The sequence below is a fragment of the Arachis hypogaea genome, chromosome 14 (genome assembly GCF_003086295.3).
Source record: "Arachis hypogaea cultivar Tifrunner chromosome 14, arahy.Tifrunner.gnm2.J5K5, whole genome shotgun sequence".
NCBI classification, from domain to species: Eukaryota; Viridiplantae; Streptophyta; class Magnoliopsida; order Fabales; family Fabaceae; genus Arachis; species Arachis hypogaea.
The window spans coordinates 2,657,578-2,683,324 of NC_092049.1; the positions used below are offsets into that span (position 1 = coordinate 2,657,578).

A 25,747-nucleotide genomic window follows, 5' to 3' on the forward strand; every position below is an offset into this window, starting at 1 on the left:
TTACTTGAGTAATTAAATTTAGCTTATACTAATATTAAAATTGTTGTATTTATTATTCTAGTCATTTAAAATATATATATTTTTAACTTATTTTACATTCAATTAATTAAACTAAAAATATATTTAGTGACAATTCCAGTCAATATATCAATTTTTTTTCAATAAAACAAATTAATGACACTTACCTTACTAGTAGAGTATTATTTTCTATTAATATGTAAGCTCATTTTTTATGAAAGAATAAAAATCTTACAACAAAATCATCACTCGCCCAATGATACAGTTTAAAATATATCTAAAACAGTAAAACTAGCTTGAAGCTAATTTGGACAAAAAAGACATTTTCAAATCAATTAAACTGTCCAAAGGATGTAACGGTTGCATGCCTACCATACAATTTCTTTGTGAATGTCCACAAAATTTTCTTTTCTTAAATCTAGACCATTTGTTTTTTTTATATTAAATCTGGTTGGTTACAAATAATAGATAGTGATATTCCAAAAAGTACACTGGAACAGGTGAAAAGCTTCCTATACTATTTATATTGTTGCCAATGAAGACTGGCCACCTTTGCGGCTTTGCCTCTTACGTAAACTAGAAGGGATGTATTGTTGCATGCATATGTTGACATATACATAATTACTGGAAGAGACACTCTACTATACGGATTAAAGTTGTATAGAGAGAAAATATAAATTTTTTTTATAATTATTTTTATTATTTTATTTTTATTTAAAATATGAGTCCTAACTTTTTCAATCTTTCTTTCATCCCATAAAAAAAAATCTATAAACTTATATTTTTATTATATAATTTACCTTACTGAAATATCTTAAACAAATGTATTATTGCAATATTTTTTTTAAAAGCATCGTAAAATTAGAAAAATGTTATTTAGCCAATAAATTATCAATTTTTAATTAGTTTTTAAATTTAATATATTAATTACATTAATTTTTATAAACCCACTTTCCAATTTTTTAAAAAACTAATAACACCCTAATTAGCTATCAGATTTTAACTCCTTATTTAAACTATTGCGGTTTCTTTAAACTACATCAAAACTCTCTTTTTGTACTGTTTTTTTTATTAATTTATATTTTATTGTAAAATATCTATCTAATAAAAACTATAAAGTAATATAGTCAATTATGTTATTGTTTAATTTGGTCAAGCAAGAGTAATTAATTAATACCAAAACATATGTGGTGGTAGACTCCATTGTTTCCACCAAACTCCTCACACGCCCAGTCAAACTAACATGTTCACTTTGAATGATGAAATTTAATTTATATAAAAAATGATAACATCACCATCACTTATAAATATTTTAATTAATTAATAAATGACACAAACATTTTTGCTTCGAAAAGATTTCTACGAGTTAATTATTTTTTATATGATAGATAAAACGGTGTAATACAATAGTATGAATTAAAATGAATATATTTTACAAATGTGATGCATAATACAAATTGTTATTTACGATTTGCATAACAAAAGAAATCGTTATTCACGATTTCATAAATCACATTTTTTTTAAATTAAAAAATTGAAATTGTGACTTACAATTTTTTTTGTCTTATTTAAAATCGTTACTCACGATTTCTTCTTATCCCATATCACTGCATTACACTAAAATACTATAATATTAATAAAAAATATCAATAACAACCCAATATAAAAAAAAAAATTAGTCTATTTCTACATGACATAGATAAATGGTACTAACGAAGCATGTGCTGTCCAACTGTCTACTGCATCTGTTCAAATAGCCGTCACACATATAAAATTTTGGTGAAAATTAACGTGAAATCGACTTTATATAAAATTGATTTTTGAAAGTCGTTAGATAAAAATTTAGTCAAATCAATTAAATCATTTAATGCTTTTAAGATATTAACTTTACGTGAAATCGACTGCACTTGAGTTTTCACTTAAAATTTTATGTTCCCCTAATAACAATTTTGTATCGGAATAACTAAGTATTTTTTAAATATTATTTTTTATTGTTAAATAATTAATATATAAAAATAAATATTTAAATTAATTAAATAATAATAAATTCTTAAAAAAATTGATTAAAAATTAAAAATTAAAGAATAACTAGTATTTTTGTTATGAGATAACATACTAAAAGTTACTATTTAAAAAATTAAAAAAATTCACAAGCAAATAAAAAATAAAACACACATTAAATAAAAACGATAACGAATCAGTCAAAATAATCTAAAATTATTTATTTAATATTTATTAATTATTATTAAAACAATTATATAATTTTAAATATGATAAATATATAATTATAAATATTATATATATAAAATTATAAATATTATGTTATATAAAATAATTTTAAATATTATTTTTTAGTATTACTGTAGTAACAAATATTATATTCATGTTATATTTTTTATCGATTTAAATTTAAAAAAAAAATTAGTATCATCATGATAAATTTTATATTCTAAAAAAAAAAATACATAAATCATTAGAAAAATATGCGATGCCAACAATCTGAGCCGCCATCCACATACAATAATGACAATATCATGAATTATATATATAATCAATCATAGTCAAAGTAAAATAATAAAACAACCAAGAAGTAGTCAGAATACATCTGCTGATGGTTTGAATCTAGGAAATTACGAGTTTACTAAACTTTGAGTTGAGCACGTTTTATGTAAATGTTCCAATTCGACCATTTAATTCCAAATATGCCCCTAATCTGATGCATATAAATATCCCCCCTCTCCGTGCCTAAGTCTTCACCAAAATACCAAACAACATAGCTAATAAGCTTTGCTATCCCAAAGAACATAGCGAAGCTTTGCTATCGAAAAAACACAACTAATAGAAAAGATGGTATCTGTGAGTGAGATCCGCAATGCTCAAAGGGCAGAAGGTCCTGCAACTGTATTGGCGATTGGCACGGCAAATCCATCAAATTGTGTCGATCAGAGCACATATGCTGATTACTATTTCAGAGTAACTAACAGCGAGCACATGACTGATCTCAAGAAAAAATTTCAACGCATTTGTATGTATTTTTATTATGTATTTTAGTTTTGTTTTATTAAATATTTATCAAAAAAATTTTTATCGTTTTACTTTCTTATTAATTATAACACAAAATTAACATATTATACAATATATCATATTCACTATTTAATATTAATAATAATATTACTTCTATAACTACAAATTTAAATAAATTATATATTAAAATGGTACTTAAAGATTCAAGTCACTACAAAAATAATTTAAAAATAACATTATTATCGTTATATATATATATATCATTTTCTAAACTTTGTCAAAGATAATGATAGATGTGAATCACACATTATTATTTCAGGTGAGAGAACACAGATCAAGAACAGGCATATGTACTTAACAGAAGAGATACTGAAAGAGAATCCTAACATATGTGTATACAAGGCACCGTCGTTGGATGCAAGGGAAGACATGATGATTAGGGAGGTACCAAGAGTTGGAAAAGAGGCTGCAACTAAGGCCATCAAGGAATGGGGTCGGCCAATGTCTGAGATCACACATTTGATTTTCTGCACCACCAGTGGCGTTGCATTGCCTGGCGTTGATTACGAACTCATCGTACTCTTAGGGCTCGACCCTAGCGTCAAGAGGTACATGATGTACCACCAAGGCTGCTTTGCTGGTGGCACTGTCCTTCGCTTGGCTAAGGACTTGGCTGAAAACAACAAGGATGCTCGTGTGCTTATCGTTTGTTCTGAAAATACTTCAATCACTTTCCGTGGTCCTAGTGAGACAGACATGGATAGTCTTGTAGGGCAAGCATTGTTTGCAGATGGAGCTGCTGCGATTATCATTGGTTCTGATCCTGTGCCAGAGGTTGAGAAGCCTCTCTTTGAGATTGTTTCGACTGATCAAAAACTTGTCCCTGGTAGCCATGGAGCTATCGGTGGTCTCCTTCGTGAAGTTGGCCTTACATTCTATCTTAACAAGAGTGTTCCTGATATTATTTCACAAAATATCAACGACGCACTCAGTAAAGCTTTTGATCCATTGGGTATATCCGATTATAACTCAATATTTTGGATTGCACATCCTGGCGGACGTGCAATTTTAGACCAGGTTGAACAGAAAGTGAACTTGAAACCAGAAAAGATGAAAGCCACTAGAGATGTGCTTAGCAATTATGGTAACATGTCAAGTGCATGTGTGTTCTTCATCATGGATTTGATGAGGAAGAAGTCTCTTGAAGAAGGACTTAAAACTACGGGTGAAGGACTTGATTGGGGTGTACTTTTTGGCTTTGGTCCTGGTCTCACTATTGAAACCGTTGTTCTCCGCAGTGTGGCTATTTGATGCGCTTAATTATATATCTCTACATGTATGGAAATGTGTTATTTTTTAATAGTTTTCTTTTGTTCCAAAATAAGGTCTTGATTGGCCCATATATTATTAGTTGAGAAAAAATTTAGACAAAGTTATCTGTAGTTATTTGTTTATGCGAAGATTTAACATCAAAGTTTGTAACTGTTAGTAAAGTATAAATCAAATTCTTTTCTCTTGAGCAACATGTCACATATCGATATTTGCATTGCATTTTCATCTAAAAACAACTATAAGCACCTTCGTATGAGGTTCCATTTATAATAAAGTAAAAGAGTATTAGAGAGATTGAAAATAAATCAAACAACAAAAGTGGTATATTTTTTTAATTTTATGAAATATGAATTGGTATATATATATTTCGTAATCAAATTTAGAGAGACTAACAAGTAACAATATCATGATTCGATTTGGATCATAATCGATACTTAATAAGAAATATCTCTTAACAAGGCTATTAGTAATTTATTTACTCTTAAAATGATTGGAAAATAATAAAAAATTAACCCAAATCAACTCAATATTATTTTATTTTATATTCATTAATTGCTAATTACCTTGTTTTGCATTTTTAATAGTCGCTGAAATAATTGAGTAATATTAGATATAGTTAGTTTATAATTATAGAGATTAATAAATATTAAATTAAATAAAATAGGTTAAAGTTATTATCTTATGGTCTCTTTGACATTACCTTTTATGTTTATATCACACAAATCCAGCTACACATAATATTCTAAGAGTTTAGCTATGTATTTTTTTTATAAAAAATATTTAAATTAATATTTTTTTATAAATAATAATAATAATAATAATAATAATAATAATAATAATAATAATTATTATTATTATTATTATTATTATTATTATTATTATTATTATTATATATATATAAATTTTGAAAATATTAAATTTTAATTTTTTTGTACCGTTATAAAATTAGAATTTAAAATTTGTAAAATTAAATATATATATATATATATATATATATAAAATAAGAATATTTTAATCATTTTTTATAATAAAATTATTGTAATTATTTTTTATAAAAAAATATTAATTTAAATTAATTTAAAATTTTATTAATTTTTTAGTCAAATCAATTTATCTGATTTAATTTTAATAAAAATAATATAATTTAATTAATTATATATATTAATTTTTATTATTAAAAAATATCTTAAAAAAATATTTTAAATATTTTTATCTAAATCACTTCCATCTATTAAAAGGAGGTAAGTAACAAACTAACAAAACGTAAAAATCTAAAGGTTCTCAACAAAGTTATGACTTATGAAATTGGATAAAACCTACGTAATCATAAATGGGACTTAGGCACCCTATTTCCTAATTCCGATTTTAATGCCTAAGATCTCCTAAGTCCTAAATTGTCAAGTGACATTCCTTGCTCATAATTAGGGGTGACAATATATTCTCTATTTGTAAGTACCTAACTCTACTCAATTTAGTTTGATAAGATTGCTAATCTAATCTGTAGCCACTAGAATTGAGATATACATTTAAAAAAAAAATTACTTGGGATAAGTTATATACTATATTATTTTTAGATAAACAGTTTAATTAAGTTACTTTTAAAAAAATAGTTTAAACAATAAATGATTATATTAAAAGTAGCTTGTAAATAAGTTATTTTGTGTTTAGATTTTTAGTTCTAAAAATACTTATTTTATAAATATATGATAAAAAATAGTATTATTATGAGAGAAGTCATTTATTTTTAACTTCTCTATAAGCTCCTAAATAGCTTCTTAGAAAACCGTAATTTAGTTTTAAAAATTGCGCTAGACATTAATACTACTACTTTTCATAAATCAAAACCTCAAAAAGTTACTATTGACACATTCTTCTCTTACTTGGATACGAGCAACCTGAGTTTTCTAATTTTCTGCTTCTCTCGTCACATGAACAATTTTAACAAGTTAACTAATAGATGCATTGAAATTTTAAATTTTTAACTTTTCAATACATTTTTTTTATATTAAGATCCTTAAGATCTTAACAAAAATCATCATTATTTGTTTCTCTCATGAGACTTAACCAATCAAGAAAACCAGGAAAGAATCAATAATCAATAATTATATTTACTGCATTATTAATACATAATTGAAAACTATCAGATTAAGAACCGTACAATGCGTAAAATAATAAATTAATTATAATATATAGTGTATTGTTTAAAAATTAATTAGATAATAAATAAATTAATATTAACTTTAAAGTGTTTTATACTAAAATTATTTTTTAAAATATTTATTTGATAATTTTTGTATAATTTTATATAATTATTTAACTAAAATATAATACAATTTGAAATATAGTTTATTTTTTTAATAATTTGAGTTCATTTATTTTTAAAAAAGATATACATTTTAAATTAAAATCGTACAAAGATATATTGTTATTTATTGTTTTTATTTTTATATTTATTTAGTTGCTATACTTTTTTTTATATAGTATTTTTTGGTGTACAAATAATTAAAAAAAATAAAAAAATAAATGAGAATGAAAAATACTAAAAATACAATATAAAATTATGAATTAACTTTATAATTATGATATATTTGAATGTATCTAATAAGGAGATGTGCCAAAATTAAATTTATTTGGAGGGATTTATGTTGATTGATATGAGAGATTAAGAAATGAAGGATAGTAAGAGTTTTATGTAGTATGCATAAGTAGACCAAATAGTATAGTCAACTAGTAATAAGAGTCTTCACATGTATAAGTTATAGAATTTCAATATTTGTAATTCAGTTTTTATAATTATTGTTAGAGTTAAATTTTGATGCATTGACTATACAAAATATTTTATACAGTTCTTTTGGATAAAACCATTTATGTGGTCAACGTAAAATATAGTTATTTTTGTTGATATGGCTCGCGTAATTGAATGTACGTGTAAAATCACTTTAGATTAATAATGCATAAAAATTAAATTATTATTATTATTATTATTATTATTATTATTATTATTATTATTATTATTATTATTATTATTATAGCACTTTTAATGTATGTTTACTATACTTAATTAGTATTTTATGTTTCAATTGAATAATAATCGGTAAGAGTTTTTTTTTAATCTTTTACTAAAGAATGATTGGTTGATTCTCATCTTTTACCAAATGATTAAAAATTTAAAATTAGGAGGTATTGTTAGCAAAGAAAAGAGGGCTTAAACTTATTGTAAAAAAACTTGGTATAGATTTTTATGTTATAAATAAGGGTTAACTACCAATTCAGTATCCAAGAGATTTAGTTGCAAACAAAAAGATCCCTAAAAGATGTCATCGATAAACTAGCCTTTAAATGATTTAAAAATATGACAAATAGAACCAATAATATTATAATTTCTGTAAGTAACAAAAAATATTTATATTTAACAAACGATTTATCCATTTGATTTAAATTTTTGTGGCAACATTTGAATACATATTTAGAATATGCACAAAAAAATTTAGAGCAAAATTTGATCTCTAGATTTTATTTTTTATTTTTCAAATAATGTGATCATTCACAATAATTTTTTTTTTTAAATATTCACTTGACAAAAAATTATCAAATTTTAAAGATGAAAAAATCTTATTTTTCTAATAATATTTGTAAAAATTTATTAATTTATATCAAAAGTTAATCTCTAAAAGTTATTTTTTAGAATATATATTTAATATATAGTTCTTTTTGTCTTATTTTTAAATTTCTCGAGAACTTATTTGTTGTTAGCATTCTGTAGAGTTTATTTTGTCAGCAATGCAAATTTTTGGATATCATTTTGGTAGTTTACTCTCAGATAAATGTAAGAAGTTTACGATGAATCATATTCGTTTGATTTCTGTAACAAGCAAGAGACATTAACAGTTAATTTTTGACATAACTGTCTAATGTCAAAACACAAGTTTGAAAAATAAAATCAAATAAATTATGGTCTCTGGATTTGTGCTCAATTCTTCTCCATCAACCTTTCTTAGTATTGAAGTTTCACAAAAGAACATGTGTTTGGCTTTGGCTCACTTGAATCGCAACTCCAATATGCCAGCTCAAATAAGAAGCATTGTTAGTCAACAAAATTAAATGAATGTGATGAGAAATGAGTTCTGGTTACCCTTTGTTCCAAGAGTTCGCATATTCAGAACATGAAGTAGCTGAAGGGACTAGGGAGAGGTATAGAGCAATCTATATTTTCTCAAATCAGTTGTTCACTTCAATTGAGAGGCCATTACCACCAAGTTGAATCAAAACCAATATCAGATGGATGGTTCCAACTTCGGCTCTTGATGTCTCAAATTATGGACTTATAATGTGACATGTATGCAAATATTACAGTTGCAACACGGCCATGACCAACATCTCAATGTGACTCCCAATCATGAAACTTGCTGCAGCATAATCATAATGCTTAACAGAACAGGCTTCAAGATGCAAATGCAAATTTCACCTTTAATAGTCATATAACTCATAGTGATCATCACAAGGATCACAATTCTGCAGCAACTGCAATCAAGACCCACAAGTAATTCTTAATAGCATGGTCCCTGGCTAACATCAAAATTTGAGGAATCTCAATCAGAATTCCCAATTCACCAGAAGTCATTGCATGAACATTTCCCTTCTTTGAAATGGTGATACCTTGTAGTATCACGAACATAAATGTCTCTGCTTGTTATGGTGCTGATGAGCTTCAGAACAGTATGACAATCTCCACAGACGCGAAGATTTTTAACTATACGGATAATAGTTCCCGGAACAGACTTGAGAAGCCCGTAAGCTAGAGCCAGCCTCTCGCTATGCCAGAAAAGCTGTCTTTCCTTCTCCTGCTGATCCATGTCATGCAAAACTGGGCTAGTATCAGGAACATAACCCCTTTTCCTCATCTCTTCATCCAACTTCCTCATCAAAGCTGCAATCTCATCCTTCATCGGATGAGACGTCTCTCCAGCATAAAACACATAGCTCTCCTTTCCCAATTCAATGCAGCTATACCCAGGTTGTTTCTTAACTTCCATTACCATCATCATCTTCCTCACCTTTGAAACATTTTCCCACATACCAGCCCCAGCATAAACATTAGATAACAATATATAGGAGGAAGGCTCTTCAGGTTTTAAGCTCAATAGATGATCCGCAATCCTAATCGCCATCTTGGCATTACCATGGTGCTTACAAGCACTCAGTAAAGCAGCCCAAGTAGGTTCATCAGGGGTAATTGGCATCGCCCGTACAAGATTCTCAGCCTCTTCAAGGTGACCTGATCGACTCAAAAGATCAAGCAAACATGTATAATGCTGCAGCGAAGGCCTAATTCCGTGATCCTCAACCATAGACCTGAACAATTTGCGGCCTTTGCCAACCAAACCAGCGTGACTACAGGCATAAATCAATCCAACAAATGTCACCTCATTCGGCTTAACACCAGCCGAAACCATGCTGTCATACAGAGCCAATGCTTCCTCAGCTCTTCCATGCTGCGCACTGCCGACAATAATAGAAGTCCAAGAAACCACATCCTTCCTCCACATCCCAAAGAACACACCCTTGGCCGCATCAAGGTCGCTACACTTGGCATACATATCCACAAGCGCATTGCTCACAAACACACAAGACTCAAAGCCAAGACCTATCACCAAACAATGCACTTGCTTCCCAAGCTCCCAAAGAGCACAATTAGCACAAGCCCCAACCACACTAGAGAGCACCAAAGGGTCCAAAATCTCAACCCCTTCACGAAGCATTTTCACAAACAGGTGCAATGCATCAACACCGTTCCCACTCTGAACAAACCCCGAAATCAAAGCTGTCCAAGCAAACAAGTCCCTATTGGGAGCTTCTCGAAATAGCCTCAAAGCTTCGTTCTTGAAACCGTTACGTGCATAGCCCGATATCATGGCGGTCCAAGAGGCCTTATTAAACGACGAGATGGAATCAAAAACGGCGCGGGCGTAGAGAGGGAGGGAGAACTTGGAGTACATGTCGACAAGGGAGGACTTAACGACGTCGTCTTGGGAGAAAGGAGAGAAGAGGAAGCGAGCGTGAAGCTGCTTTGCGAGGGAGAGGTGGAGAGGGGCGAGAGAGGCGAAGGAGTTGAAGAGAGTGGCGAAGACGAAGTGGTCGGGGAGGGTGGGGTGGGAGCGGAGGATGGGGAGGGAGAGGGAGAGGGAGAGGCGGGGATGGGAGGAGAGGTTGCAGGCGGAGAGGGCGGAGGACCAGGCGACAGGGTGGGGAGGGAGAGGGAGGGAGAGGAAGAGGCGGACGGCGTGGTGGGGGAGGCGGGACTTGGCGTATGAGTCGATGAGGGAGGCGGAGTAGGGGTGGCGGTCGTGGAGGCCCCACTTCAACAGCTGGCCGTGGAGGGCCTGAGCCAGGGATGGCTTGTATCGTGCCTGGGACAGGACTGCCTGAGGAACTAACATTTTCAGTTAGGTCATGCTTCAGAGGAATTAATTCCCGATAAAAGCAGGGCCAAATAAATTAATTCAATTTTACAAAGAACCCAATAGATCCCTGCGGATTAATCCACTCCATTCTTTCCAAGCACGAATTTCTCAAACCATGCCCGACCTAACTTGAATGAAAAGAAAGGCCTCGCCATGTCATGGCGGATGCTCGCTTGCAACTCATTACTCAAAACGCTTCCCAAATATTGGGAGAATAACTATCCATTATTATAAATGGTAAAATTTTATAGTGATGGCTAAATCATCATCCTAATTCCTATCTTTATAAATATTTTATCTAATTCAGATATTTTTTCAATCTCAATTTAGTTAAATCTGACTAAATTCCTTAATAATTTAAGTATCGAAATTTTTTACAAGTATCTTTGCCACCACCATCCACCATTCACTTGAGAATGTCAAATAGATTTTCCCTTCCGACGAACAAGTCGAAATCTTCATCTAAAGAAGTTTGGATTTCATATTTAGATCCATACTATATTGGTTTCAGGTAATCCCATAGAATACTAATAACTGTTCACCGAAAAGATGGACGCATTGCGTTAGATTCAGAATCTCACAGTGAAGGTCACTTCAACAGTGATCGAGCGTCCTCTTTACCCCAACACTCCGAAAGAGGAGAGGGTATTGCAGAGGAAAGAGACAGAGAGATGAAGGCTAATTTCTCAATTCATATTCCCGAAGGAACGGGAAGTAGGAATGCTGCACAGATCATGGACTTGGTTTATGGTCATCAATGCACCTATAACCTTTTCATTAGGGGGTATGTTTTAGGGGTGATAAAGCGGGTCGGCCCGCACTAACTCGTCTCGCCAACTAAAATGAGTTTAAAATGTTAGTCCATTTTGTTTTATAGCAGGTTGGCGGGTCGGTAGGCTAGCCCGCTTGATTTTTTTTTTTGAAAAATAAAATTTATTAAAATTAACTAAAAAATAATAATTAAAAAATCAAATACAAATAAAAAATAGTCAAATTATAATATAATTTTTTTTACTATTTTTTTTAATTTTTAACTTCAATAAAATTGTTCAAAATAATATTTGTCAATAGAACTATCTTTATTTTAAAAAACAAGTCACATAATTTGAACAAATATACGAAATTATAAAATAAAATAAATAAAATTAATAACTAAAAGAAGAATAAAAATAAAAACAAAAAAAGTGTTTGAAAATTCTATAATTATTAATTTTATAATACTAATTACTTTTTTATTTAATAAAAAAAAAGAAAAATAAAAATTTTCGGCCCAACGGACCTGCCCGTCCCGCCCCACCAAAATCCACCAATTTAGCAGTGCGGGTTTGGCAGATTTTTTTAATTTGGCGGGTTCTAAATCCTAGTCCGATTTGCCCTTTTTAGCGGGTCGGCTTGACGGATTCAACCTATTTTGCCAACCCAACTGTGTTTGCTAAGTCTTAGATGTTAATATTTTTTAGATTTGAGAAAAAAAAATAAAATTGACAAAATTCAATTTTTTTCTGAATATCACAAAGCAGATGAGACGGATTTTAAAAATCGATGGCCCTAATAAAAAGGTTATAGGTGCATATTCGAGATGAGAGAATTAGAGGATTTTATAAATATTTTAGTTAGATATTGATCATCTGAAAGATTCGTTGAAGAGAAAGTTAAACGATCATTCAATAATCAAGGGATACAAAATTTTTAACTAAGTTGAACAACATAAGTTAAAAATAAGAGTATTAATCATAAAAAAACATACCATATACGAAAGAGATCATTTTAGTTAAAGAAAAACTTTATTATAAAATATAGCACTCTCATCAATTATTTTATATTTTTTAAACATGATTATGTTAAAAAATATCATATAATTAATGGGAGTATAGTATTTTATCATGAGAATTTTAATCAATATTATGTATTTTATAATACTACATTGTAAATTTTTTGTCATGTTTTCTTCGTCACTAATCACTTGCATTAAATTTCAATTATCAATATTATTTATGTTGTTAAACCTAGATTGACAAATATATTTAAATGTAACAAAGTAGATGAAGAACAAAATTAAAGTTTATGATTAAAATTTCAATCATCAAGTAGCTGAGGTGTGGTTCGATTCTAATTAATATTTTTGTTAGTAGTTTATGATTTTATAGGTGAATAATGTTGTTTTTGTTTGTGAAAATTAATGTTCATCATTGATGATTTGAATTGAATGTAATGTAGGAATTCTTCGTTAAGGAAAATATTTTTTTTGTATTTGCAGCAAATTTCGGTGTAAAACTAAGATATTTATGTGTATTGTTTAAGAATTTTTAATGTATGTATACTGATAAGTTCTACATAATTCAAAACTCTTCTTCTCCCTTCTCCTCATCTTCTGCTGCTTCTTCTTCTTCTTTTTCATCATCATCATCATCGTCATCATCTTTTTTTTTTTTACTTGTTCATCTTTTTTTTCTTGTTTTACCTTCTCTAGTTTCTTTTTGTTTTATTTTTTTAACAAGAATAAAAACAAAAAAAAAATCAAACAAAGAAAAAGAAGAAACACATAATGCTACAAAATTACTTGGAAGAGGATGAACCTACATTCATTCAACTAAAAGAAAGAAAGAAATAAGAAAATAAAGAAGAAAAAATGCAGCATTAAAAGAAATATTTTGAGAAAATTTTTTAGAAATTTTGTTCGTTGTTTGAATTTTGAATATTGCGGTTTTATTTTTGTTAAATTTGGACCAATTTGTATTAACTTGTATATCAAAAAGACTTATATATATATATATACACACACATTAGGCCTGTATTAAATAACTTCATACGAGCCTGAAATAACAATATTCATTAAGGAGGGGCAATCCAAATTCCAAAGTGGATGAATTCACTTATCGTACAAAATTAGTAAATTGCCAACCAAAAAAAAAAAGGCACTGATAATGATCTCAATAGACCCAATTTATTAGCAACCTCCCTAAAGAGAGCTTTGGGGGTACAACTTATTTAGTTAATTCATCCATAATAATTTTAGTCTTTTATGATGTCATACTTGAAGAAGATCGTAACTGTAGCTGATTACAAAACAACATAAGACAACTTTCTTACAAATATGATACATATGGTTTAATTTAATTAAATCCATATATCTGAAGTGCAGTCACCACCGGGATATCTCATCTCATGGGCAAGGGAAGGGCCATCAGGCTCAGCTCCAAAGTCAACAAAGAAGTTTGGATTAACCTTGAGACCACCTTTCTCAGAATCAACATCAATCTGCAACATGTGTGCTCCTTTCTCCACAAGCTCTGGATAAAATTGTTTATCCCATGTACTGAACAGTGAGTTTGTAACATATAGCCTCTTACCGTCCAGACTCAACTGAATCATCTGAGGGCCGCCTCTCAACTTTTTGCCCTGAAAATGATAACCATAAAAAGTGGGCACTCACATCAAAATCCACAAGAAAATGTCATTTTAGCAGAGTTTAAACCATTATGTCTACTCTAAATATTCTATTCTATTTCTTCTCTTTGTTTAAACTCTGTTCCAACAATTAAACAGCACTTACCTGAACTTCTGGCACATCAGTTTGCCAAGTTTGACCATCTTCCCCTACAGCTACCACAGGGCTACCTTTCTGAATAAGTCCACCAACCCATACTTGGCCAGTAAGTACAGGATTGTTAACATCCTCAATATTGTACTGTCTTATATCTCCATGAAGCCAGTTTACAAAGTACAGAAACCGGTCGTCGAGAGAGATAAGGAAATCAGTTATAAGTCCAGGCATTTCGGGAAGAATCCAGTTTTGCACTTTAAGTGGTTTCACTGATATGGAAACCTACAAAGAAAACTTGCTGCTTAGGTATAGTGACTAGCGTTGACAAACTTATGCTGGTTTTAAGTACCTATACTAACTAGAAGAGAATATATATGTATATATCAAATATCATTTTCTTAATAATACCTCATGGCCCCATGATCCATCCTTGGTCTTGAAAAATCGAATCATGTTACTAGTCAATGCACTGCCAACGAAACCTGTGTCTTTGGAAGGATCATGCAGGAACCTTATCTGCATTCAGGATGCATTACAGCATTAGTCATATTATATGCTAACTTGTGCAAGAAGGTTCACCAGTACCAGCCACAAGAAGGACGGAATAGGGTAAAATCATAGTTAAATCAAACAAATGTACGGAGAATTTATCAACATAAAAAGAGAAATGCTTGCTGAACATATCTTGCATGGAATGTTGTGCGACTCCACTCTATCCACTATGAAAGAGGTGTGGATAGGGGACCCCACGTAGACTCTATCTACTGGTGTATAAGGCATAAGTGGACAGGTACAATGTAAGATAAATTACATAAAAGAACCAAAAGTTTAAAAAATGTAAATCAAACATCTCCTTAGAATATTATAATAAAGAACTTGCCTCCAATGGTAAGAGCCCTGAATCACCAAGGTCCAGTGTTTGTCTCAGTTCGCCCCCAGGCCAGTTGTACACATGGAGATGCCTCCCGTATAATCCGTCCGAGACATGCTGCAGGTTAAAGCCTTTGGTAAAGGCAGCAGGAGCACCCCACGATGTGCTGATCATAGTATTGTGACGTGGTTGATACCAAAAGTCATACCCAAATGTTGGACTGTGCCCTGGTTTCTCCCACCTAACAATTGTGGAATGAGAGACATAATATTACTATTAGAAATTATGAAATGCATCCATATTTGGTTCTATTTTCATTTGCTTAACTTGTTTGTGGAATTTTGAGGAAAAAAGTAGAAAACTGAAAATAAGAAATGAAAACAGATCATTTTAACTATTTTCACATTTTACTTTACAAAAATCCTGAAAATTGAACACACTGAAAATGAACATAAGAAATGGGAATATAAACTAAAACAATGTTGCCAAAGTTGTAGCGTCATATGCAGAGAAACATGCTGCTGTATGCTCATTGAGCAACCCAATTACATAATGAGTACAAGAAATTTTTGTAAATCAGAAAGCACCTCAAATTGAGCAACCAAAAACTGCAAGATCTAAAGATTATGCAAGCACATTCGAATATGAATTATTGCATTTGTTGACTAACATGTAAAAGGCTACCTTCCTTTCACATTAAAATCTGAATCAAGAAGAAGAAATCCATTTCCTTCAGCATTTCCATCCTTATCTCCAAGACACGAAACCATTACATCGCCGGAGGCAAGGCAATGAGATGTGTGTGGAAAAGCTAATCCAGTCTTCTCTATGATATCTGAAGGCTCAACAACTTTATGCAAAGATGGTGCTCTTGGATTTGTTTTTGTGTCAACCACATATATGCGACCTGATCTGCAATGGGATAAAGATAATAATTAAAATACGACATGTTTGTTTAGAGGTATTGGAATCCACAAAGTAAGCAACATAGATATGTACTTGAACTTCATTACCAAGTGCCACAAGAGAGAAGAAAAGGAGGTATTAGTAAGGAACAGAGATTGAAATCAGATCCCCTTTTTAACAATATTTTAACTGTATCACTCTTTTGACACAACAATTGTAGTATATATAAAGCTTCTTCATAGTTTCTCTGCTTTTCAATTTGAAGATGATATATTGCTGTGTCCTTGTATTCAATCTTTGTAGTTACATAATAACTTACAAAATCCAAACAGATAGAGGATTATACACACAAGTATGGTCCTTATTTCAACAACCCATTCGATTCATAGTGTTATACACAAGGAAACCAAGAGTCCTTTAGGCTCTGATTTTCCTTGTACTTATCAAATATCAAGTATCAATCCTATTGTCACTGATCTGTAAATTTTTTTTAGTAAAAGTAACTGATTAGTGTTTACCACCACTTACACCAGTCCAGGTACAACAAGAAATCGTCGCTCTGCGGATGGATCACCATGGCAGGAGCTGCATGAATTCCACCCAGTATGGTGCAATTCGTCGCCTAAATAGGGAACAGGTAGCCTATGAATGACTTTTGAATAAGTTGGGGAGTTTGGATCTATATCCACTGTGGCCAGATAATCAGGCTTCTGTACTCCTGTTCCTGTATTGCATTATTAAGTCAACAACTAAAGTCAACAATTGCTCTGATTGAGACAGTAATAATTAGTTATAACTGATAAAATTATGGGAAAAATAATTGTCTTGAAAATTCAGAAATCACCAAAGCTAAGCAATTCTATCTATGACCAAAACAGGTATGAAATTCTGAGAGGACAAATCGAGTTCATTCCTTCAAAGTTCACAAAACCTTGAGGTATCAAAATTAAGCTTAACAAAAACACGCGATGTAACCTTTGAATCTTCAAATTCCAAAAATGGACAAGAAAGCACAGAATCTTTTGCCACAAAATAAAAAAACCACCTGAACAATTTTTCCAAAACCTTCAAACGAAGCAGAATCAGAAAGCAATTTGAGACCTAATTAGGTTTACCAGTGTAGACAGCAGTGACATAAATGAGAGTCTCTCTGGGACCGGACATAGCTTCAAGTGGTGTAGCATAGCCAGGACCCGTTTTGCAGCATCCTTGATGAGAACCGTTATGGTTAGCCATTTGATTCACTGATTCACTTCACAGTTCAGAGCTTTTGCCGTACGAAGAAGAAAACAACTAGAACCGTTCACATGGAGTAAGCCACTGAAGCCAGCAAACTGAAGTGATGAGGTAAGTCCACTGCCTTGTGCCTGCTACATATAAGAGAGTGGTAATAGTCATTAATGAATTATTATTAATTTATTATCATTATTTATTATTATTATTATTATTATTATTATTATTATTATTATTATTATTATTATTATTATTATTATTATTATCTGATTTTGTTTTGAGTTTGTACGTAATCGTAATCGCAGTCAGATACAACGTGATGGTGTTGGTGTGTAATGTATTAATGTGAAATGTCCAGAGAGGATGAACCAATAGCCGAAGATGGTTATTCGATAACGGATCTCCTTTGGCCCTTCACATGTTGACACGTGTTCTTGACGTACACTTTCTATTTTTGGTTTCTCCCGTTATCTGTCTGTGTCGCCTAAGAATCCTTGTTACTTTTAAAAATCTGTGACATATTTTAAAATATTGTAAAAAAATATTTTATTAAAAATTATCGAAATATAATTTTATAACTTTTTATGTTTTTAATAAATTAAAAATTTAAAAATTTATATTATTATACTCTTAGATATATCCTTAAAATATTATATAAGAAACCAAAAATATAAAAAAAATTAAAACTTGAAATTGTTATTAAAAATTTTATTATTAATGCTAGATATTCTTACTATTTATAATATCATAAATAATTATTGTTTTTGCTTTTTTTAATTATTAGCATTTTGGGTAATACTACACATTTAAATTTTTTTATGAACCAAATCCAACCAAGTTAAACAATAAGATTTAGAATAACATTAGTCATAATTGATTTTTGTTATGTTAGACTAACTTAATTGGAGTTGGTTAATAAAAAGACTTAGATGTATAGCATTATTCTGGTATTTTTTCGCACAATTATTAAAAGTAGGTGATTAAAAATTTGACAAGTATAAAAGATAATTTTTATTACATAAATTAATATATTAATAATATAAAAAATATTATATATACATTAAAATCAGTGATATTGTATTTGTGTATAAATATATATGAATTATTCTCTACATACAAGCGTTTTTCCCATATAAGTCTTTACAAGTCATTTATATTCACGCGCTTCCTACTGTTACTGCACGTTCTTCTTCTTCTTGTTACTGCATGTTCTTCTTCTTTGTTATTGTCGTCATCAGCACCACCTTTTCTTCCTTTTTCTCTTCCTCCTTCTTTTTTCATTAGAATTTCTTTTTCTATTTCTTCTCCATCATTAGTTATCTCGTTGTTGAAGATAATGAATAATTCAGGTTCAGATTGTCAATTGAACCAAAACGTGATTGATTATTATTTTGAATCCAATCAACTGGCTGAGGTGTGGTTCAATTCAGAAGAAAAAAATGTAGTATTAGAGGAAATATTTTTTTGTATTTGCAGCAAATTTGGGTGTAACACGAAGATATTTGGGTATATTTTTATTCTAATAAGTTCTGCATAATTCAAAACTCTTCATCTTTCTCCTTCTCATCTTCTGCTGCTTTTCTTATTCATTTTTTTCTTTTTGTTTTACCTTCTCAAGTTTCTTCTTGTTTTACTCTCTTAACAAGAATAAAAAAAATTAAACAAAAAAGAAGAAGAAACATAATGCTACAAAATTACTTGGAAAAAGATGAACTTACATTCATTTAACTAAAAGAAATAAATAAATAAGAAAAAAAAGAAGAAGAAAAAATGCAGCATTAGAAGAAACATCTTTCTGTATTTGCAGCAAATTTGGGTGTAACACGAAAAAATTTGAGTCTAATATGAAGATATTTGGGTGTATTTTAAGAATTTTGGGTGTATTTTTATTCTGATAAGTTCTGCATAATTCAAAACTCCTCCTCTTCCTCCTCCTCCTCCTCATCTTTTGCTGCTGCTTCTTTTTTTTTTCATCATCATCACCATCTTCTTCTTCTTTTTTTCTTATTCATCTTTTCCTTTTTGTTTTACCTTCTCAAATTTTTTCTTGTTTTACTCTCTTAACAAGAATAAAAATAAAAATATCAAACAAAGAATAAGAAGAAACACATAATGTTGCAAAATTACTTGGAAGAGGATGAACTTACATTCATTTAACTAAAAGAAAAAGAAATAAGAAAAAGAAAAAAAAAAATACAGCATTAGAGGAAACATTTTTCTGTATTTGCAGCAAATTTGGGGTATCACGAAAATATTTGGGTGTATTTTTATTCAGGGGCGGAGTTAGATAAAATATTAGAGGGGGCCAAAAATATTTATACAATAAACTAAGACTAAAATAAAATTTTAAGGGGGTTAAACTGAAATTTATATATAATCTACATGTAAAAAATTAAAATTAGGGGGCCATCGCCCCCTTTCCTACCACCTGGCTCCGCCCCTGTTTTTATTCTGACTGCATAATTCAAAACTCTTCCTTTTCCTCTTTCTCATCTTCTGCTGCGTCTTCTTCTTCATCTTCTTATTTTATATTCTCATAATTCTTCTTGGGAGGAAAAATCAAACAAAAAAGAAAAAAAATACATAATGTTGCAAAATCAATAGAAAGAGAAGGAGGAAAAAAATGCAGCAACAACAACAATAGTAAAAAAATGACAATGAAGATGAAACACGTGAAGAAAAAGGAGGAGAAACGCAAAAAAGAAGGAGAAGAAAAAGGAAGAGGAGGAGGAGGAAAAACACAAAGGACGCTATGAAAACCATTGAGTAGCGCGCGTGTTGACACGCTCGTATGGGTGAGCGTCTTTTTTGTTGGATTTGGCCTAACTTGTATGACTTGTAAATCAAAATGACTTGTATGCGTAACACTTCTCAATATATATATGTCATTTTTAATGTGTATTTTTATATTTCAACATATATTTTATACTGTTGCTGAATTTTGATATTGACAATACGATGACGTTTTCGTGCCTTATTAAAGCTTGTTGTATTTCAGCATGGTGTGGAGTTAACTTTCACAAATATGACCCTTAGATTTGTTAAAAACACTTGTCTATATATAATTTTCACAAATTTGACTCTTATATTTGTTTCATCAACAAACACAAATTGGACACTTCTGTTTAGAACCTCGGTTTAGACATAGAACATCCATTGTCCGAACTTATGATAAGCGGTTGAGAGTGAAGTCTCCAAGAATTAGTTACCAAAATCCTGTCCAGTTTCTCCTTGGTAAGGCTGCCTCAAAATTATCGATTACTCCATGTGAACTTTCTCCCAACATATCCCTTTGTTGATAAGATTAGTAGTGAACTTTATAATTGATCTTGCTGACTTCATTTTCCCACCCTCTTTTCCATTATAACTAACAATGTGTTAAAATCCTCTACATTCATTGTGTCTTTATCTCCTTGTTACTTTACAATGACTAAAATACTCTCAAATTGATTTTTCTTTTAGCCGTCATCGGTATGCAAGTGAACAGTCACTACATCCAATTTCTTTATAGCAAATAATCTTTTTATTTAAAGTGAATGAAAAAATAGTATAACCCATAGTTGTAAGAACCGGACCGATAATCGAACCGGTCAGGTCACTGATTCACTGGTTTATTGGTTCAACCGATAAACCGCTGGTTGAACCGATAAAACCGGTTTCACATAAATAAAAAATATAAAATACTAAAAATAGTCATAAAATTGATAAATTCAAAATACATATCGTTAGTTCTTCACCAACATTTTAAAAACAAACAAGTTTCAAAGTCTAAATATAACTAATACAAAGATAAACATGAAAGTAGTTAATACTAGTACATTAGTATCTTAATTAAACACAATATGGATAACAATTCATAAACTAAATCCAAGGAGTGATTTCAAAGTCGGCAAGTTGCTCTTCATCTGACAAATGTGGAGCTACATCCTGATTGCTTTCATTTTGATTTGCATTTTCCACAGAATTATTAGCTCCATCTTCATCCCGATCATCTTCCAAATCCAATTGATCTAGCATTATAGATAATGTTTCACAAATCAAGATAAAAAATAATATAAAACATGTTATAAGGCATACAAAAATCATAGTTGATCAAAATTCATAAATAAATAAAAGCATACCTAAATCATCTAAAGGTGATTGAAGAGACATATTTGCAAGATCATTTCGTAAAGCATCAATTTCTTCAGGAGTTAAAAATGGTGGTGAATCTTCCAGTATCCATTCCGAATGATCCTCAAATGCATCAAGACAAATTGGATCATAAACTTGGTTTCTCATTTGGTTCCTATGTTATCAATATATTTCGTTACTCATGTGATGATTAAGATTTTAAAATAATGCTTTCAACTTAAAACAATCAAAAAAGTACCTTTGTTGTAACCTTAAGTTGTAATGAACATAAACAAGATCATTAAGTTTTTGATGCTCTAACCGATTCCTCTTCTTTGAGTGAATGTGTTCAAAAATACTCCAGTTACGCTCACAACCTGAAGAGCTACAAGTCTGGCTTAAAACACGAATAGCCAACTTTTGCAAATTTGGGGCTCCACAACCATAAGATTCCCACCATTGATCTTAACATAAAAAAACAGATAAATAATTTATCACAATCATAATATCACATAAAAAAACAGATAAATAATTTATCACAATAGTAAAAGACCAAATTTATGAAGAAATTTCACCTGGCATAACAGTGCTTCGTTCACGTATTGCAGAGGGTCTTCCAAAATCTTTCTCAGCATTCTTAAAGATCCTCTTCTCACTTGTCAGCTTAGAATTCAGTACAGGATCATCATAAGCATATTTCTCAATGACATCCAACAAGCCAGAAATCGTTTCTTTGTGCTTTTCAAATTCTCCAGCATTAAATCGAAAAGCTGGATTTAACCAATAACCAGCGGCATGAAGATTTTTCTTAAGTTGTGCATCCCAACGGGTATCCAAAATCTTCAAATAAGGATCAACAACCTTCTTTCTTTTCTGAAACCTCTTCACCATTTCTTCTCTAGCCTTATAAATAGCTTGATAAAGAAAACCCATGGCAGGTCTGTCTTCACTATCCACAATACGTAAAACACGAACAAGTGGCTCAGTAAGCTTAACAATATCAGTGCATTGACTCCAAAATTTAGAATCCAAGACTTGATCCACGAATTTCTTAGCTTTGGCTTCTTTGGAGTAAGCCGAGCTTGTAAATTCTCTAGAAGTCACCATAGCTCTCAAAGGATCCTTTTGAGCTAAAATACTTTGCAAAGCAATGAAATTAGTAGCAAACCGAGTTGGAGCTGGACGAAGTATTTCCCGCTCACCTGTAAACTTTCTCATCAAGAACAGTGGATAGCAATGATTATAGATATACTTAGTGATCAGTGAAGCTTGTGACACAGTTTGACTCACTTCTTGCAACTTCCCAATATCTTGAAACATCAGATTAACACAATGAGCTGCACAAGGGGACCAATATAATTTAGGAAACTCAGCCTCCAACAACCTTCCCGCAGCAACATAGTTTGCAGCATTGTCCGTTACAATATGCACAACATTCTCAGGACCAACAAACAATACAACATCCCTAAACAACTTAAACAAATTTTCAGCAGTTTTTGAGATATTAGAAGCATCAACCGACTTTAGAAAAACAGTTCCTTTAGGACAATAAACTAAAAAATTAATCAAAGTACGCCTACAACGATCAGTCCATCCATCGGCCATAATAGTGCATCCAGTTTGCTTCCAAATCTCACGATAACCATCAATCATTTTCCTCACATCCTCAACTAATTTACTCAACAAATACCCACGGACTCTTGGATAACTTGGCCCTTTATACCCTGCACCCATGCTTGCAATAACATCAATCATTGGCTGATAGTAAGCTGAATTAACCGCATTAAATGGAACAGAGGCATCCACCATCCATTTCGCAATAGAAATATCACACTTCTCCACAATTTCTTTGTTTGAAGAACGCTTTTGATAGTTGGTTGAGCTCCGGGTGTTGTTGCCGGTGGAAAATAGGATTGTAAACCTTTGACTTGTTTTCCTTTTCTAGAGTTAGGTGTTGGAACCCTGGATTTTTGTTGTTGTTGCATCTCATTACGTTCGATCTCGTCAAATTCTCTTTCAACATCATCACAAGCATTATAACTTTCGGCATATTGTTCTTGAGTTTTTCTTTTCTTGCTTCGAAGCTCTTCAATACTTTCATGGAATTGGTGTCTCACTGCAGCTGGCACCTTTCGACAAGACTCAACATCTCCTCCTTTTCCAGCCAAATGAAGCTTAAACCGATGAATTCCTCCACCCCTAATAAGCTTCTCACAATATATGCATAGCAGAATTGTTTTTCCAGACTCCACAACTTGTTTACAATGACCCCATGCAGGATCATTTTTTGCTCTATTATTGTTTTTTTGGGTTCCGATTGATGCATCAGCAGTTGATCCTTGTTCTTGCGAAGATGGTGTTTCTGATGGTGTATTCGCAGCAGACATTCTAAAAGAATATGGAGTAACAAAACCGCAAAATTATAAAACAATAACAATCCTAAATTAGTAAATTCCCTAGTTCCTATTCCCTATTCACCAAGACAGCAACCTTAAATGCTTAAATAGTTAAATTTCCTATTCAGCAAGACAAACATATTCATATTTCATAGATTCAAATCAAGCATATAATTCAACAGTTTCATATTTCCAGTACAAATCAACAAAACAAGTAAACAACAAATTTACAACTTACAAGTCAGCAAGGATATTCAGCTTAACAATTTCAATAAGCATATTCAACAATTTCATATTTCAATCTTTCAACAAGGATATTCAGCTTAACAATTTCAACAAGCATATTCATATTCATAACAGCAAGTCAGCAAGAAGTGTAGAAACAAAGTAAGTTTTTCACAGAACAGAGCGGGTGTAATGCATTTTTCACAGAACAATCATTAAACTTCTAGTGCAGAACAGAGCAGAAGCAGACAGCAGATTACAGAACTGGTCAACTGGAGCTTACCTGTTTCACAGAGTCACAGAGCAGAAGGGCGAGGCAACGGCGAGTTCGACCGGAAAAGCAACAGCGACTGGGCGAGGGCGACGGCGCTGGAACGGCGAGTTCGACTGGGCGAGGGCGACGGCGCTGGAACGGCGAGTTCGACTGGGTGAGGGCGACGGCGATGGAACGACGACTTCGACTGGGCGGCAACGGCGACTTCGCGGCAACGGCGAGTTCGCGGGTGGCGCCGTCGCGGGTCTGTATCTGTCTGTCCTGTTCCTACTCCCTTGGTTGAGTTGGTTCCTTCAGAGTTCAGACCGGCGCTCGGCGGTGAGACGAAGAGGATGACGGCGGGCGGCTGGGGGCTGGGGGCTGGGTGAGTGAGGTGAGGGACTGAGGGGGGCTTAGGCGCCGTTAGGGTTGGGGCCTTGGGGGGAAAAGGGGAAAGTGAAAACTGAAAACTGGGGTGGGGGGCTTAGGCGCCGTAGGACTTTTCTTTTTTTTTTTTTTTTTTAAAAAAAAAATAAACCAAAACGACGTCGTTTTGGAAAAGAAAAAAAAAAAAACATTTCCGAACCGGTCGGTTAACCAGAAACCGCCGGTTTTCCGGTTTTCATCAAAACTGGCCGGTTCAACCCGGTTCGAAACGGCTCTCTTCCTTATCCGGTTACAGCACTCAACCGGACCGGTTATAGGTCCGGTTCACCGATTTTCCGATCGAACCGGCCGGTCCGGTCCGGTTCTTACAACTATGGTATAACCTATAATTTGAATTTTAACATCCTCATTCCATTACCATCACTATCCTTCGTAACAAAACAAACTCATAACCCATAGGATCAACACGAAATATCTCCTTGAAACCAATATTATAACCATTGTTCTTGGTTTAGCTTAAGAACATTACCTCAAAGGAACAAGATTTTTTAATCCCTTTAATGTTATGACTATTCAAAAAAATTTTCAAAATCACACCATCATCTTTATAGCTCCTTGGGTGTCATTTGTTGGGTGACATCGTCTCCCATTGCTCATGTGATCATTTCTTTTTGGAATTGCTTCTTAACTCCCAAACTCTCCCCTCTCTTCTTCTGGCCTCTTCTTCCTTTCAACAATAGATCTATTTTGATTCTCTCTTGTTATTTGTTTAATTTTGAGTAATACTCCAAATAGGTCCCTAAATAATTCATGGTCGGACATATTTATCCCCAACAAAATTTAACTAAAATTTTGACTTTGACGCTTTTAATTATACACCAGATACGTCCCTATATCAGTTTGACCCGGTCAAGACATCCTACGTGGAGGTTAACGGGCTGACGTGTCGGATTAACTGCCACATGTCACTTCTAGGACAATTTG

General features: G+C 31.9%; 4 protein-coding genes across 4 annotated transcripts; 1 reads left to right on the forward strand and 3 right to left on the reverse strand.

Annotated features, from left to right (window-relative positions):
* Positions 1 to 2,758: 2,758 nt before the first annotated feature.
* Positions 2,759 to 4,565, forward strand: LOC112740947 (stilbene synthase 3-like). The gene is made up of 2 exons (XM_025789687.2): positions 2,759 to 3,043; positions 3,362 to 4,565. Exons 1-2 carry the CDS (start codon positions 2,866 to 2,868, stop codon positions 4,351 to 4,353), a joined length of 1,170 nt encoding a protein of 389 aa, XP_025645472.1. The 5' UTR covers positions 2,759 to 2,865; the 3' UTR covers positions 4,354 to 4,565.
* Positions 4,566 to 8,208: 3,643 nt separating this feature from the next.
* Positions 8,209 to 11,552, reverse strand: LOC112740949 (pentatricopeptide repeat-containing protein At4g14050, mitochondrial-like). The gene has a single exon (XM_025789689.3). The coding sequence runs from the start codon at positions 10,809 to 10,811 to the stop codon at positions 8,982 to 8,984; it is 1,830 nt and encodes a 609-aa protein (XP_025645474.1). The 5' UTR covers positions 10,812 to 11,552; the 3' UTR covers positions 8,209 to 8,981.
* Positions 11,553 to 13,760: 2,208 nt separating this feature from the next.
* LOC112740951 (selenium-binding protein 1) lies at positions 13,761 to 17,655 on the reverse strand. Its single transcript, XM_025789690.3, has 7 exons — positions 17,272 to 17,655; positions 16,685 to 16,880; positions 15,935 to 16,162; positions 15,260 to 15,491; positions 14,788 to 14,895; positions 14,389 to 14,661; positions 13,761 to 14,234 (listed from the first exon to the last, which is right to left on the reverse strand). The coding sequence occupies exons 1-7, from the start codon at positions 17,390 to 17,392 to the stop codon at positions 13,953 to 13,955; spliced, it is 1,440 nt and encodes a 479-aa protein (XP_025645475.1). The 5' UTR covers positions 17,393 to 17,655; the 3' UTR covers positions 13,761 to 13,952.
* A 3,595-nt stretch (positions 17,656 to 21,250) lies between these two features.
* On the reverse strand, positions 21,251 to 23,889 carry LOC112740568 (uncharacterized). The gene is made up of 5 exons (XM_025789221.1): positions 23,424 to 23,889; positions 22,078 to 23,271; positions 21,762 to 21,966; positions 21,511 to 21,677; positions 21,251 to 21,399 (listed from the first exon to the last, which is right to left on the reverse strand). Exons 1-5 carry the CDS (start codon positions 23,887 to 23,889, stop codon positions 21,251 to 21,253), a joined length of 2,181 nt encoding a protein of 726 aa, XP_025645006.1.
* Positions 23,890 to 25,747: the final 1,858 nt, after the last annotated feature.

What these genes read in the sequence shown, in the direction of transcription:
- LOC112740947 (XM_025789687.2), top strand. Translation starts at nt 2,866, where the DNA reads ATGGTATCTGTGAGTGAGATCCGCAATGCTCAAAGGGCAGAAGGTCCT. An exon ending in GAAAAAATTTCAACGCATTT is followed by an intron (nt 3,044 to 3,361) that starts GTATGTATTTTT and finishes TTATTATTTCAG; the next exon opens with GTGAGAGAACACAGATCAAG.
- LOC112740949 (XM_025789689.3), bottom strand. Translation starts at nt 10,811, where the DNA reads ATGTTAGTTCCTCAGGCAGTCCTGTCCCAGGCACGATACAAGCCATCC.
- LOC112740951 (XM_025789690.3), bottom strand. Translation starts at nt 17,392, where the DNA reads ATGGCTAACCATAACGGTTCTCATCAAGGATGCTGCAAAACGGGTCCT. An exon ending in CTTGTTGTACCTGGACTGGT is followed by an intron (nt 16,163 to 16,684) that starts GTAAGTGGTGGT and finishes ATCCCATTGCAG; the next exon opens with ATCAGGTCGCATATATGTGG. An exon ending in GATTTTAATGTGAAAGGAAG is followed by an intron (nt 15,492 to 15,934) that starts GTAGCCTTTTAC and finishes CACAATTGTTAG; the next exon opens with GTGGGAGAAACCAGGGCACA.
- LOC112740568 (XM_025789221.1), bottom strand. Translation starts at nt 23,889, where the DNA reads ATGTCTGCTGCGAATACACCATCAGAAACACCATCTTCGCAAGAACAA. An exon ending in AAAAGGAAAACAAGTCAAAG is followed by an intron (nt 23,272 to 23,423) that starts GTTTACAATCCT and finishes CGGTTAATTCAG; the next exon opens with CTTACTATCAGCCAATGATT. An exon ending in AACTTAAGGTTACAACAAAG is followed by an intron (nt 21,678 to 21,761) that starts GTACTTTTTTGA and finishes TTGATAACATAG; the next exon opens with GAACCAAATGAGAAACCAAG.